Source organism: Strongylocentrotus purpuratus, unplaced genomic scaffold (genome assembly GCF_000002235.5).
Source record: "Strongylocentrotus purpuratus isolate Spur 01 unplaced genomic scaffold, Spur_5.0 spur5_scaffold_6, whole genome shotgun sequence".
Lineage (NCBI taxonomy): Eukaryota > Metazoa > Echinodermata > Echinoidea > Camarodonta > Strongylocentrotidae > Strongylocentrotus > Strongylocentrotus purpuratus.
Genome location: NW_022145612.1, coordinates 25,627,651 through 25,643,129, shown reverse-complemented (window position 1 = coordinate 25,643,129; position 15,479 = coordinate 25,627,651). Strand labels below are relative to the sequence as shown.

General features: G+C 37.6%; 1 protein-coding gene across 9 annotated transcripts in view; it reads right to left on the bottom strand.

Annotated features, from left to right (window-relative positions):
• The window catches only part of LOC764448 (hemicentin-1), a 92,828-nt gene extending 79,086 nt beyond the window's left edge, over window positions 1-13,742 (bottom strand). For all 9 annotated transcript variants that reach the window (XM_030973536.1, XM_030973538.1, XM_030973539.1 and 6 more), the window contains exons 1-3: window positions 13,672-13,742; window positions 3,827-4,003; window positions 694-811 (exon numbers count right to left, since the gene is read on the bottom strand). In XM_030973536.1, coding sequence (XP_030829396.1) covers window positions 694-811; window positions 3,827-3,884 — 176 coding nt within the window. In that variant the 5' untranslated portion in view covers window positions 3,885-4,003; window positions 13,672-13,742. The remainder of the gene's footprint in view (window positions 1-693; window positions 812-3,826; window positions 4,004-13,671) is intronic.
• Between the last annotated feature and the right edge of the window lie 1,737 nt (window positions 13,743-15,479).

Genomic DNA, 15,479 nt, shown 5'->3' with positions numbered 1-15,479 from the left:
TGTTACTACGGCAGGCAGCCAGTGAAAACTAATTTGTTTAATCAAATTATGGAAAAGCAAGCATCACTTTAAACAAACAGAACTTTATTATTCCTGGCTCATTTCCTGATTGAGGTGTCATATGAAAGAGCAGAAAATGAACTTTCTAAAAATGTGAATTTTTTTTTCATGTCAAAATGTGTTTTCCGACCTTCAAATTGCTTTAAATCACTCATGTGTGAAATATGCATCATATGAGTCACATCAAATGAAAGAGGAGGATCTAAGCTTTACAAATATAAATTTTAATTGTGATTAAGTTATGATAAAACATTGATAATCTTCAATTTCGTTTTTTCTGGATCACACTCTAGGTAATTACCCCCATCCAGGCGAATGCAAGCATTGCCTTCTACATCAAATAAAGCACAATCCTTCTCCCAGTTGTTCACTTTTGTACACACTTTATATAGAAATTCCACAGAGTCTGGTGTAAACAAATTGTGATGCATTAATTGCAATAGCTAGCACTACCCAAAACCGATCTCCGAGTATCTATATACAATCATGTCAGTCATTTGCAAAAGCTTAAGACCATCAGGAATGTTGTTTGCATACAATGTTCTACCTATATTTTTTCCTTGACAAAATGTGTGTTTGAGAATCTACCAATCATAAATGCAGCGTTAAGATTCCTCTATCTTTGAAACTTACGTAGGTTCTGGTGTTCCGGTAGCTCTGCATGTTAGGGTTAATGGTACACGTTGGTCTCCATTAATCGATTCAGGCTGTTCCACTATGGAAGGTGGAACATCGTTGTAGCCTATGTACCCTGCACATAAAAAACAAAATACAATAACAAAGTACTACCCATGCACTAGCCTTTTGACAAGGCCTCATGACAAGGCCTCATGACTGGCTATTTCCCACCCAAATCAGCGGCTGAGATGAATCTAGAGACCCAGGGTGAACGCATAGATGGAGTGGCGGTAGCCGTGAGGCCTTTTGCAATCTAGCTTTTACTGCTTGCATGAATTATTCATGACTTTGGATTTGTTGACCAATCAGAATGGCCATCTCCCAGTTGATTTTGTTCGTGATTCGTTCATTATCAAAACATGTAAGAAAAGGTAAAAGACATAAACTAGTTTTGCTTATGAGATGAACATATAAACGATTAAAGATAAAGACCAGTTATGGTCACGCGATTGCATTGTGAAGGAAACGTTGTGGAATCAATCAGAAAAGGTTGATCATCTAGCATATAAGTATTGGTAAGTACTGCAAGGTTCTGGAATCATCAAAATGATAAGAAATTTGGCCCAGTCTTGATAAAGTTACAAGCACTACACACAAAAAGATGTATATAGGACTACCGCCACACGTGGGCGACACGTGCATTATATCTATCAGTTCCAAATAGATATAATAATTTACCAAATATATCAATTAGTAGGCGGTTTCTCGGCAAAATTTGTAAGATCACATATTAGTCAAAACATATTCTTTCACATGATTGGTAATAAGAGCTTCCACTTTATTTTTGAGAGGGGGCCATTTCCAAAACTGGTCTTTACCTTTAATACAAAATATCACATCCAAATCTATTTTACATGCAAAATTACAATAAAATAGGAAGCATTTGATGACTTGAGCTAACAATTGTAAGTGAGATAATTGGACTTTCCCTGTATATAAAATGAATTAGTCCAACTCGTTTTCGCTCCGTACGTCATTCTTAGTAGGTCCATAGGCCATATGTTTGTACTACGTACGTACGTAGATTTTACCGTGTGTGTGTGTGATGGATACTTATATGCGGACGTAATGCGAGGATACGTTCGAAAAATTGGATGCTACCATTTCGGTAGAGAATTCCAGTCGGAAACAAGGGTTAACATAAGAAATCCAAATCAGATTACTGAAGGCTACTTGGCTGGGCCATTCGCTCTGCCGTTCACTCAGGTTTTCGCGATTAGTCTCTTTTTAGTCGCTCGGTGTCTATTAGACATGCAGCCTTGTCTAAAGGCTACCCACGCACCAGCCACGCAGTAGCCGCGTGACAAATCATTGCGGACCAAAAATTGTATATGTCCAATTTTTCTCTTTATAGGAAAATGAAGGCTGTGTGGGCTACTTGCTTTGTGCGCAAGGGCCATGCACCTGCGAATGTACAACCCAAAAATCTATGTGGACTCCCTCGCTACACCTACGCAGGTCGGATGAGACCACTCTTGAATAACATTTCGGGTAATGTGTTGCAATGCACAAAATACAAGAACAGCATAGTTAAGAAGTAGCCCTCGCAACTACAATTTTGATTTGGGCCCTACAGGTCTTGTTGCATTACATCAATAGAAAGGATTGCATTTTGCTTTTCTTTTCTTATTTTTCTCTTTTACAGGGAGCTGCTAAAAATATTTGTAAAATATGTCTTTTAGATGCTGAATGAATAGCAATGATTTTTTACCACTGTTCGAAAGTGAAAAAAACAAGAATGTTCAACTATCCATTTTATTCTCATCCTATTTTATGCTTTCAATAAACGGACAAAAAAAAAGGGAGTAACAAAGAGAGAAAAGGGTTATAGAAATACATTATTTAAGAAATAGGAAGATGGAGGGCAGGAGATATTCTAAAAAAACGAGCGGAACAGAAAGAAAAAGAGACTGACTCACAGACAGAGAGACAAAGCTTAGAAAGACCGAGGCATACAAGCATACACTTTGGGCGGGAGAGGAGAAGGGGTATATAGGGAAAGACGGTGGAAGATAAGGCAGACATAACATATCAAATGGATCCTGATCTAATTCAATCCATGAAGAATGATGTGGCTTTTTGGCTCCACTGAGATAGTGCATTGATGCTCTTGATCTGGGCTCATTTTTGTCATAATAAATTCTAGACCTATAATTATTTAGAAGTAATTACGAAAAAACAATCTAAAGTTGTTATATATCTTTCATATTTCAAAAGTCGCATTTAATTGGTTTTCTGTGCCTGAGCCCATAGCTACATTGATAAATAACCTAATGTGAAGGATGAAATGTATGTATATATTTGAATCTAATCATGATTTATTTTGAAATATTACTGCAGAAGTTGTACGTATGGAATATGCACAATTTACGTACAACTTACATAAGCTAATCCTGTATTCTGGAATTACTCAGTGGTCTTCTTTCAAGTTTTCTTTTCTTGGTAGGGGGGGGGGGGATTCGTGGATCTATTTTTGTAGAATGATTTTATTGTACATGTATGAATATTTTCAACCAAAGTGGCCTTACAAGTGTGATAACACTTTTTTAGGTAATAGTAGTATATTTATTTGTTGGTATACAGTGTACTGCCATGTTTTTCTAAATAATATTTAGAGAATTAATATGTGGTTTTAGCAGTTTTTCTTTTTCTCTCCATAATTTTCAGCTTTGAATTTGTAAAAATATGCCTGATATAAAAAGGCGACCAACAGTAGAAATGCCTAAAGGAGAAAAAAATATGATGACAGAATACTTGTGGAATATTTTTTCTCCTGCATTTTGTAGTTTAAGACCTATTTGTTTGCAAATTTATGTATAGAGACATGGGATTAATGAGTAGATTGGCTTATGTATACAAGAAATGTTGATTTCAAAATGTACATCTTGATAATTCTATAAAAGCCAGAAAGAATAATATCAAAAGTTTTTATTTGCTCACTACACTCTAATAAGATGTTGTGATCAAAGCAGCCATTCAGCAACATCAAGAAAACTAATCAACAATTTTTTTATTAAATAAAAGGGAGAAATATATTCAAATAATTTGTTTTCAACGCCGAGAAGTGGAGAAAACATGGATTACTTACATGCAAATGTCAGATTAGCCAGGCATAGTAGCAGACAGGTGGGATTGAAAGTGTTCATTTTGTGTTGTGATAGTTATTGATCCAATCAATAAATCGAGGTGTTGGACACTTCTGTCTATCTCAGGCTCTGGCTCTTGCTCTCTTTGGCAGTAGAAAGCTCCTCAGCTGTATTAAAACCTGTAAGAAAATAGAGGAATTTGAGTTAATGATAAGAAATGTTATAAATAAATTGTTTTTTCAATCACGTTGCTTTCTATTATAGCAAATACTCATAAAACGGACATAGCAGGAAAGTGGAAAGCTGGTTTATTTATACAGTTAGACGAGCACAGTACTTGATTCAACCTTAGCATATGCTTTTTGTTTTTGATTTGCTTGATTGTCTTTTTTTAAACTGACGTCTGAGCTTTAAGTGTAAAAATCAAGTACTGGTAAAGCTGTGTAGGAAAAGGCCTAGATGAATACAACTATCACTAGTCTGCTGTATATCTCTCTAAATTGGAGTTTTACAAGAGTAAGATTCAGAAAAAGGAGTAAGGAATACAGAGAAAATCTAGAGAATGATAAATTGAACTAAAGCTGTTTAAATGGTAGTGGCGTCAGGGGGGAGAGGTCCCATGACAAGCAAAATTGGGGGGAATTTAGAAGAAAAGAGAAAATTCTGGCAAAATGGGAACAAACATTTGGAAATATCGCAAAGGAAATAGGAAGAATCTGGAAGAAAAAAATGACACCAGGAAGTGCATGGCTTGCCCCTGCCTACATGAACGCAATGGGTGATGGGCAGCGCAATACAAACAATCTAACTCGTACCTAGGATTTTTTTTAAAGCTTATTCCCCCCCCCCTCAATTTTTTTTTACCTGCCAAAAAGGTGAGGGAGCACAGACTGCCTGTGCCCCTACCTAAATCCGCGCCTGTGTTAAAAGCATGACACCTAAAACATGTTTTGCAAAACATACTTATATCAATCTTTAAAAAAAAAAAACTTTTTAACTTTTAGCTTTTTTTGTATGAATGGGTTTGTTCGGTCAGATTGCTATATTATACGTGCGTATATATATGAGAGATAGACTTTCTAATTTATTCGGAATATGCTCAAAATTTAATTGACCTCTTCCTCTCCTCTTTTTGCTTCTGTTTGGCCAAATAAAAGAAACAACATATTTAGCGTCCTGACTTTTTGAAAAATAGGAAGGAGGATGCTCTTTTTTATTCTTTCAAAACGGCCGCTCAAAAAGGCTGTTCGGTAGATTTTCCCTGACAGTCTGGCCATTTTTTAAGATGGCCGCCAGCATTTTTTATTGTCTTCAAATCAGAAATAGATCCATTTTAGCAGTGTTTTTCAAGCGGGCGGGGATGCTAAACATGTACATTTTTTTTAATGGCCTTAAAATCAACTTTATATCAGGGTGGACTACCCCTGGACTATAAAGGTTTCAATGCCCCCAAGACCTTTTGTAAACATCTTGAGCACACTATGGCCCATATTTTCTGAACAATTTTTCTTTAACCACTTGACTGCTATTGGCTTAAAACGCGTTTATAGTCCCTGTGCTACAGCATTTTTGTAAACTACACTGTACACAAAAAAGCCGGATTTTTTTTGGAGGAGCGCCATCTACTGTTTAAGACCTGTGTAACGTCATTGCAGTGCTAATTATACGGTAGGGCTAGGCATTATGCAGTGCTACGGCCTTGAAAGTACAATGCCCCAAGCAGTGCATGTACGTGGTACGCACAGGCATGCGAGAGCGAGAACACGTACGTGTTCGTGGTACGCAGTCAAGTGGTTCAGCATTTGAAACTGAGTGTTAGTTTATGCTTTTGTTCAAAATAATCAGAAGGTAGTCTACGCTCTAAGTTTTCCCTTAATTTGTTAAACAAGATTGTACAGTGTCTGGTTAAACTGAATTAGTAAAATGTGGTCCAATAATTTACTGGGTCTACATTCCCGTCTTTTGAAGCTTATTTTCAGGTGATCTGCTGGTAGTGTAAGCAGAGCACCTATCAAATTCGTCAGAATCTAATTTTTTCTTCTTGTTTTTCCTATTCCACAAAAAGGGCACTTTCTTGAGGGGGAACACGCACCTGCAAATGGTAACCTCAAAGTGGGAAAAAAACAAACAAGGGAAACGCTCTCGGCAGTCTCGCCTGAACTTTGATTACGCTATTCAATACGATGAAAAATTGAGGTTGGGACATTATTCATAGGTAGGGTGGCCCATTAGGAGCCCCCCCCCCCAATGAAATCCTCTGAATATAATCAGCATTTTGAATTGAATATTGACCAAGAGTCATCGGAAGAATTATTTACTATAATTTGTACCAAGATTAATAGCTTTAATGGAATATGAAAAAATAACAAAAAATGTTTTTTTTTTTTTTTTTTTTTCTTTTAATCCTTACATACTGAACTTAAATGACCTTTGAGCTTGACTTTGTGACCTGGAATTTGCGTCATAACATTTGCGATACTTGATAACCCTTGTGTACAAGTTTCATGGAATTTGAAAAAACTCTTTTGAAATTATGCTAAAATTTCAAAATCTTGATGTTGATGCCGCAAAAGAGTCTAAGTTTGTTGACCTGAAATGACCTTTGACCTTAACTTTGTGACCTGAAATTCTACTCGCATGATTGGGGATACTTTATAACCCTTTAGTGCAAGGGTGTCGATTTGTATCCGTGGTTGGGGGGGGGGGGGGGACGATAGGTGCCAACATATTTTCGGCAATGGATCAAAGCAACCAAGAGGTAGAAGCGTGTGGCAAGTTGCACCCCTCCCAAGCTCATAGCCAGGATTTCATTTTAGGGGGGCGGTAGTGAGCACGCGAAGCAAGAAGAAAGAAGACGATTCGTTGGACCGTTCTCGACTCTTAATCCTTGTGTGATTCAAGTTCCCCTTCCTCCGCGCATAGCGCGGAAGCTCTGATGTTTCATTAGATTATTAAAGAAAGAAGACGATTCGACGTACCATTCTCAACTGTTAATCCTTGTTTGAATCAAGTTCCCCTCCATCCGCGCGAAGCGCAGAAGCTCTGACGTTTCGTTAGATTATTAAACAAAGAAGACGATTCGATGTACCATTCTCGACTCTTAATCCTTAATGTTTCAATCAAGTTCCCCTTCCCCTGCGCGAAGCGCGGAAGCTCTGACATTTCATTAGATTATTAAAGAAAGAAGACGATTCTATGTACCATTCTCGACTCTTAATCCTTGTCTGAATTCACTTTCGCCCATTCCTGCGCGAAGCTCGGAAGCTTTCACATTTTATTACATTATTAGAGAAAGAAGACAATTTGTTGTATCGTGTCCTTCATGAATTCAGTTTCCCCCCTACCGCGCGAAGCATTGAAGTTTTAACGTTTCAATAAATTATTACTCTTAATCCTTGTCTGTATTCATTTTCGCCCATTCCGCGCATAGCGCGGAAGCTTTTACGTTTCATTAAATTATTAGTAAAAGAAGACGATTTGTTGTATCGTGTACTTTGACGTTTCATTTGATTATTACTCTTAATCCACATCTGAATTCAGTTGCCCCCCTAACAGCTTTGCCCTTTTCATTAAATTATTAGAGAAAGAAGACGATTCGTTGTACTGTTCTCTATATTAATCCTTGTCTGAATTCAGTTTCCACACTGAAAATAAGTTGTGTCACAAATAAGTTGTGACATAATCTTTCTTCAAAAATTAAAAATGTTTTAGGAAATATCAGGAAATAAAATGAGTGAAAAAATAAGAATTAAGATACAATGACGTGAATTTTAAAAAGGGTGAATGGAAACAACATAACATCTAGTGAACTATTTTATAAGTCATACTAATGTCCGAAAATCTTTCTCCTTGTCTCTGATCTCATCACGAAATCGTCACAGAGTTCATCTATGTTTACACTGTCCAGGATTGGCTGATGTGCATTGCAGATTGCTACTTTTGCGCTTCGCGCTTAAAGAGAAGGTTGAGTTCTGGGAAGAGGTGAAAAATAATTTCTGAGCATTACTCATTCTTTTCAGGCAAGTGTGGAAGAACATCAGTTAAGACATGTTCCCTGAAAAGCATGGCTCTTCAAATGTCTTCATATTCTAAATATGCATGTAACATCGTAAAAATCGGGGGGGGGGGGGGGGAAGGCTTTTTACGCCACGTGTTCGTGTAGTCCCATATATATCTTTCTGTGCAAGTGTTTGTAACTTTACCAAGACTTGGCCAAATTTCTTATCATTTTGATGATTCCAGAACCTGGCAATACACACAAATTCTTATATGCTAGATGATCAACCTTTTCTGGTCGGTTCCACACCGTTTCTTTCACAATGCAATCGCATGACTTCATCTTTAACATTTAGCTTGTTGCTTTTTGACGCAGCGTCTTTGCATTTGGTGCACTGCATTTCTATGATGCCGTTTGTTGAACAAATTGAATAAATTCATCAATTCCTGATGAAGCCGTATGAGCGAGAATTCAATTTATTCTTGTCTCATATACGGTTGTCTTATTTACTTCGTATATATGTATGTATTATGAAAATGAGATAGCAAAATGTGTATATTGATGGTCATCTTGTGAGTAATAACCATTAACTACTCTCATCAGGCTCTCATCATTAATTTTTCTCTTCATTTTTTTTTCTTTGATGGTGAATTATTGGGGGGGGGGGATGATTGTACAGGCCATCCCCCACCTGAAATATTGGGGGGGGGGGATATATTCCCCCCATCCCCCCCGGGATCTACACACATGCTTTAGTGTAAGTTTCATTGAATAAGAACTTATATTTTCAAAATTATAATAAAAATTCAAAAACTTAACCTGAGGTTAAGTTTTCAATGATGATGCCACAACCTATACTGCTTTCAAACTGGCTTCTATCGGAGTCACACCGATGAAAATACCGATTGAATTTTCCTCATGTAAACAAAGGCGAAACCGCCGTTTTCTCCCTGTCGCATACTGCCGGTGAAATTCACTCGCTGTGGCGAGCCCTTGCCGGGAGTGAAGAATTATTGCGTAATTATTAAGCCCGCGCTCCATCTAGCTAGCATGCAGCATGTTCAATCGCGCGTACACTGCGACCTTTGACCATTTTAATCGCCTTTTTCTCCCGAACGCTTTCATACTGGCCATTTCATCGGGGTCATACCGATAGAATGAGAATTTTTCCTGCTCTTGAGCAGGAGAATTTAATCGCCTATTTCTCTTCTTTTCATCGGCTATTTAATCGCCTTTTTCTCCTCTGTTGCTTTCATACTGGCCGTTTCATCGGATGCGTCCGGATGCATCCAATAAAAATTAGGACAGTTAGAAAAGAGTAATAGTCTAAGTCTGTTGACCTCAAATGGCCTTTGACCTTGATTTTGCTCACATGATTGGGAATACTTGATTGATAACCCTTTATTCCAAGTTTCATTGAATGAGAATTTATACTTTCAAAATTATACTAAAAATTAAAAAACTTAACCTTAGGTTAAGTTTTTTATGTTGACGCCGCCGCCGCCGCCGCCATCACTGGAAAAGCGGCGCCTATGTCTCGCTTTTTGCTATGCAGGCGAGACAAAAATGAAACATTGGTATATACCCCTACTACATTATCAGGAATGGCTTTTAAAATGTGCTCTTTATGTGGTTAAAGATACTTTGAAGTTAATCGAGTGTGATGATCTGAGTAAAGTGAAAGTCTATTAAAGGGGCTGTAGCACGGGAAATACTGGTTGACGCCATCTACGCCTTCTTTTGGACGACTGCACATAAGAGAATGGACTTGACTAACTGTACTGAGGGAGAGGTCAGTTATTAACTGGGTGAGCGCGGGCTAGCATTCACGAAAGGGCGCGAAACAGACCGAAGTTGTCCTCACACTTCGGTTTCGCGTATGTTTGAACGCACGTGAATACTGCGGTCGCACCGTCTGTAGTCGTATTATACCCGATTGGACCCGAGGGCCAAGGGAAAGATACATAGTCTCGTCATGCTACAGCCCCTTTAAAATAAAACTTGAACCAGAGGGATTTTGAGTCTTGATTTATATAGGCCTACATCAAGAGTCAAGACAGAGTACTGATGCCCTTCTCACTCTCGTCATGGTCAAGGAATCTACTCAAGAAAACCAGTCTGCACGCACAAAATCTGATTTGACACTTTACTGCAACTAATAAAGCATTGAGAAGAGTTTAACTCTGCCAGTCTCTGGCTGCATTAAATCAGCTAAGTGGAGCCTTTGCAGTATGCCTTCAGCCTTCTCTCACTGTGCAGACACTGTTACACACAGAGACTGGCAAGGCTTTGCATGTGTTCGTAAACTTTCGGGACATCTGCCTAGTACAAGTAGACCTGCAGCAAAGATAGTATACTTTGTTTGCGAGATCATGTTTGGGGACTTCCCCCATATTTTCGCAAAGTAGGCCAAAGCTGAAAACAATGTGGGTGTTATTTCCTGTTATTTGAACTCTCATGATCTTTCTTTCCTCATGCAGAATGATCTTGGGGACAACAGACTCTAGAAAAGTCCCAGAGAACTATTTAAAAGGTATACATTTTAATTTTTTTTCAAGAGATAAAGAGAGAAATTGAGAGAGGGAGGGGGAGAGAGAAAGAGAGAGAGAGAGAGAGGAGGGGAGAGAAGGGGAGGGGAGAGAAGGGGAGGGGAAAGGGAAATAGAGAGAGAGAGTGAGAGAAAGGGGAGAGGGAGAGTGGGGGAGATAGAGAGAGAGAGAAAGGAAATTACTCTGACAAGGTCTACGCGTATTCAGAGCAAATTAATATTGGTTGTATTCCTCCAATTGTTTTCATAATTCAGTTTATTTGGCATCTTAAAAAACATTGCAAATCATAAATAACGAATAAATACAAGGCCAGGACCTCAAAAAGCAGCTTGTGCTTGTACATGATGAGGCCCCTATTAAGGTAAACACAATATCAAATTAATTAGTGAAATAAATAAAACTTAACTAATAATACGTATTGTTTCCCTTTTGCAGCCAACATCAAATTCTGTAGAACTTTGCAGGAATTATGAATACGTCACATACATGTTTGTCCTATTTGTGAAATTTAAATGTTAGCAGTGTCCTAGTATTCAAATTATGCAAGGAAACCTGTTAGTTTCAAGACTTCACAGTCAGACACTATTGATTGACTGAGTGACTTTTTTTCTTTGGTAATAATATAAATAAATTGAGCTGTAAAGGGTACATGAGCATTTTTCTACATCAATAACCCCCCTTCATGTTGGCCAAAATTAAACTTATTGAATCTTTGCGCAGCACAAAACGTACAACCATTCTGTACAAGGGTCTAAAAATCGGACTATTTAATTGAACAACCGCAATCGCAAAATTTGATTTGACAACTAACAGTCATTTTCAAGCCCTTTTGTTTTGAGGAAAGTTCTAAATTAGTAAATTTTAGTATTATTTGCAAATGCCTTTTGAAGTTAACCTTCTAATTTTTGGCCTGCAAATGGGACATACTACCATTAAGAAGAATATAACCCAGGCATATGCATAACCCACAATAACACACAAACACACAAAAGCCATACAAAAGAGGAAGAGTTCAGAATGAGAATGACAAACAGAAGAAAGGGAAGAGGCGAGACAGAGAAAGAAAAGAAAGGAAGGTGTGGGAATGAGAAAGAGTTGAAAGGGAAGAGGTGAGAATGAGAAAGATAAGGGTCTACTCAATTAATTAAGATGACATTGTTTAAGAAATGTAACATTTGAATAGAGTTCTAAAATGAGAAAGTGTGAAGCGCACCACGTACCCACCCCCCCCCCACATTCAGTGTTATTTAGGGTATGCGCATGCCTGTGTTCCCTCCCTTCAAAAGCTCCCCCTATCTCAGGGCTGCCAACATTTCTGAACCCCCTTTCGCTGGCTTTTCCTGCCTTCAAGACCCAAAGAGAGAGAGATTTTTTTTGTTGATATTTGATAACCCAATTTTTAAATTTCTCAGCAATCCAAAGAAAGAGAGAGAAAGAGAAAACCCTTTTAAAAGAAATTTCCGGGTAATGAGTCAAATACACCCCATTTTTTACCATTCTCGGCTGGACTTTGTCGAGCGAAAAGTACTCCTTTACCAGAGATTTTGGGAACACGCATGCGGTTCCTACGACCCTGTAGTGGGGGGCCAGGGTGTGGAGCTGGATTGAAGGTTATTACAAATTGAATTCCATTCATGTACTCCTGTAAAATGGATAGAATGGGTTCTTATAGTTGAACGGGTAATGGGAACACAAACATTATCCCTTGTACAAGTGTGATACATATGGAATGAAGAATTATAGTAGAAAAATACTAGGTGAACCCCTTTGTGATACTTAAACATAAAAACTGTATAAAGTTTACAAGTTCAAATACTGGGGGTCATTTTAATTTAACAAATAGTGGTAGACTGGGACTATACGAAAGTCACTATTATTTTATTAGTTGATTTGCACGTTTTTGAAATATATGGTTTATCAAAATAGATTGGTGGGTATTAAATATATGAGTTTGGATAAAAAACCTATACTTCTTAAAAACTTAAAAAAATATATTAGCAAGGTGAAACTTCCAGTCAAGTGATCGACTTATGAGAATGCCTTAGAAAATTAAATACTTAGTTCTCTCAATATCAGTATTTTTCAATTCTTATCGGGTCAGTGTTTGATGGAATTGTTTTTTCCTTTTAGAATGGAATAATAGCTTGTTACATCTAGACCGATAGCTTCAGTCTCTGATATCGACGGTTGTTCCAATGAGATTACATCTGGCTCCTCTGACTGCCTCTATACACTCTTTACGTCTTCATATATCCACTTTACTTTGGCTGCAATATTACACAGAATCTTATCAAAAATTAAAAAATAACACAGAAATATCTACTTTGACTTACGATATAGCTAGCTCATTAGATCCTAAATTAATGATTAATCCGAGAAAGTCTTGTAGTCTACATGATTTGTTGTCAGCCATCTTGGTTTGAGTTGATGAATATTCATTTTTTCTTTTCGAACGTCAAATAACTACCTACGAGTCAGCCCTGCTTGACCCAGTAATATATGAATATTCATTAACATATGAATATTCACAAACCCAATAGTCAACGAGTGCTCTGATTGGCCATTGGCTATGTTTTGGTAAGTTGACCCGGAAATATATTGGCCCGGTCATGTCATAGATTACCAGTTCGAATGCATGTGAACATACCGTTTCAATGGTTCCGAGATAAAATTGGATTACTCGCATAAGGTAAGTTTGTAAATTTCGTAATTGAAAATAGCTAGTAATACAAACTTTGATAATTGTACATGGGAGAAAAATACACATTTTTTTTTCTTCCATTTGATTTATAAATCAGGAAATTAGATCTAAATAAAGAAAATTGGGGCAGAAACTTTTTGTAGCAAAAGTGATACAAAATCGGCTTAATCCACCCCCCCCCCCCCCCCCCCCCCCCATTGTGCGAGTCATATGGGTTACCGTCTGTGTATGGGGAATGTTGACAAATATGAGTTTTATTACAGAATGACCCATACCAGAAGGATAATTATTTCTGTCTAGTTACATCTGAACCAGTCATTTAACATTTGTAATTAGGTGATCTGCATATAGCGCGCAGCAGAGCACCTACCTTGATTTCATCAGAATTTATCTTTTTCAGGTGTCCTGCTGCGTAGTATGTATGAGAGTATGAGATGGTAGTTGGTACGATCTGATCGGATGGAAATCATTTTTAAAAATTTGTGCACCAGCTAGCACAAAACAAGTCTTATCTAATTGTCATGAATTTAATTATCAAAATACTTCTGCATGCGTCAAAATACTTTTGAAGTGTAAAATATACAAAAATGTTTGACTTACGGAGATGCAAAAGCTGGTGACCCGGCAATCGCAGCTTAGAGAGTCAAAGTGTGGCAAAGCTCTGTGTAATATCGGCATGCACGCACGTCGTCTGCTATAGTGGCATTGTGCATTGTGCTTAAAAAGCATGAAAACGCCCGGGGGTGCATGTACTCAGATTTTGTTTGGACGGGGATGTGCGGCTGCAGCGTCTAATCAGGGAGGTGAAAGAAAGGAGTCGAAACTCTCGTTCAAACGCATTCGCGAGTTCAAACATTGGCTTTGATCGTTCCATGTTCCGAGCTGCGCTTTGACTGCAGGGAAATTTGGAGGCCAGGCACCAGTTTAACATTTATTACTAACTTTATAAGGGGACAGGGGTGGTGTACGCAGGATTATTTCGAGGGGGGGGGGGTGGTTTGAAAATTTCGCAACGACTCATGCAGCCTGCCGCTAAATAAGCGGGGGGGAGGGGGGGGGGGGTAAGAGGACATTTTTTTTTTGGGGGGGGGGTGTCCCAAAATTTGATTTTTTTTTTTTCCTCCATAACATTCACATAAAAAAAGTTAAAGGGGGATTAACCCCAAACCCCCCCCCCCCCCTGCGTACGCGCTAGCTGTATGGGGATAATGGTATCATTGTTGGGAATAGTGCATCAAACAATTTTTCAAATTCAGAACTTCGCCCTTCGTATAATGTGTGTGCCAGAGCTGGTATAAAAAAAATTAGATCCTGACAAAAACTCAATATTTAAGAATAATGCGCTAATTTGTGCATGTTTTAATGTCCCGTTATTTAATCCATGATTTACAATCTTCGATAATTTTAAATTTGCTAATGCGTACCACAGAACTCTTAAGTATTTGAGAGTTCTGTGATTCGTACGTGTTTTCGCATTTTTGGGGTATTTTTGCAGTTTTTTTAGTGGAAAAAAAGGATGAAATTACACAAGTTTGTGCTCGCTTGCTCTACTTTTTACACATTCAACAATCAGTGAGAAATCACCTCAAATTATTAATATTCCAGCCTCTCATTTTTCAGGAAACCTCTACATTGACCAAAAAATGATAATAACCATCCATTTATCACAGATCTCAAACTTGCTTGGCTACGCCCCTTGAAAAAAAAGGTAATACATCACGTGGCTTGATGACGCATTATACAGCATATATCCTAATTAGGCTATTTAATCATGTGCGACTTGCGGTTTTGCATATATGACACATAAACGGTAGAGTACCTACATAAATGTACCTTTATGTAGTAATAAACGGTATATATAATAGCGCCATCAACATTACAGTAAAAAACAGTACCGTAGATGCTTGTTTGCGTGTTTAGGGTTGCTGTATTCAACGTTGTGGTATTGCACCATCTCTTTTTATCAAACGACTGGGCAATCAAGTGCACGTGAAATTACAAAGCATATCTTTGCTACTTGTGCAAGACATTGACTAAAGCTATGTTTCAATTGTTAAATAAAAATTGAAGAAGAAGCAGAGGAAAAAAAATATTGCACCATCAGCTAGGTCATATACTTCTCATCATGAAGGAATTTTGAAATATAATTTCTTGTCATTTTCTTGAAAATTGAACCAGTCAATTAATATAAAATTTAGAATTCCTTGGGATAATAGCCCAATGTGTGTTCCAACTGGCATACATCAGGTGATTAACATATTGAAGTATTTTTCTTACTTTTTTTGTTTACTGGTATATATGACACCAAAAAAAAAAAAAACATACAAAAAGCTTTAAAAACAAATATTTTAAATATACCCGGTATGTAGTTTTTTTAAAATGTAGAATGACCCAAACTGAATATTTAT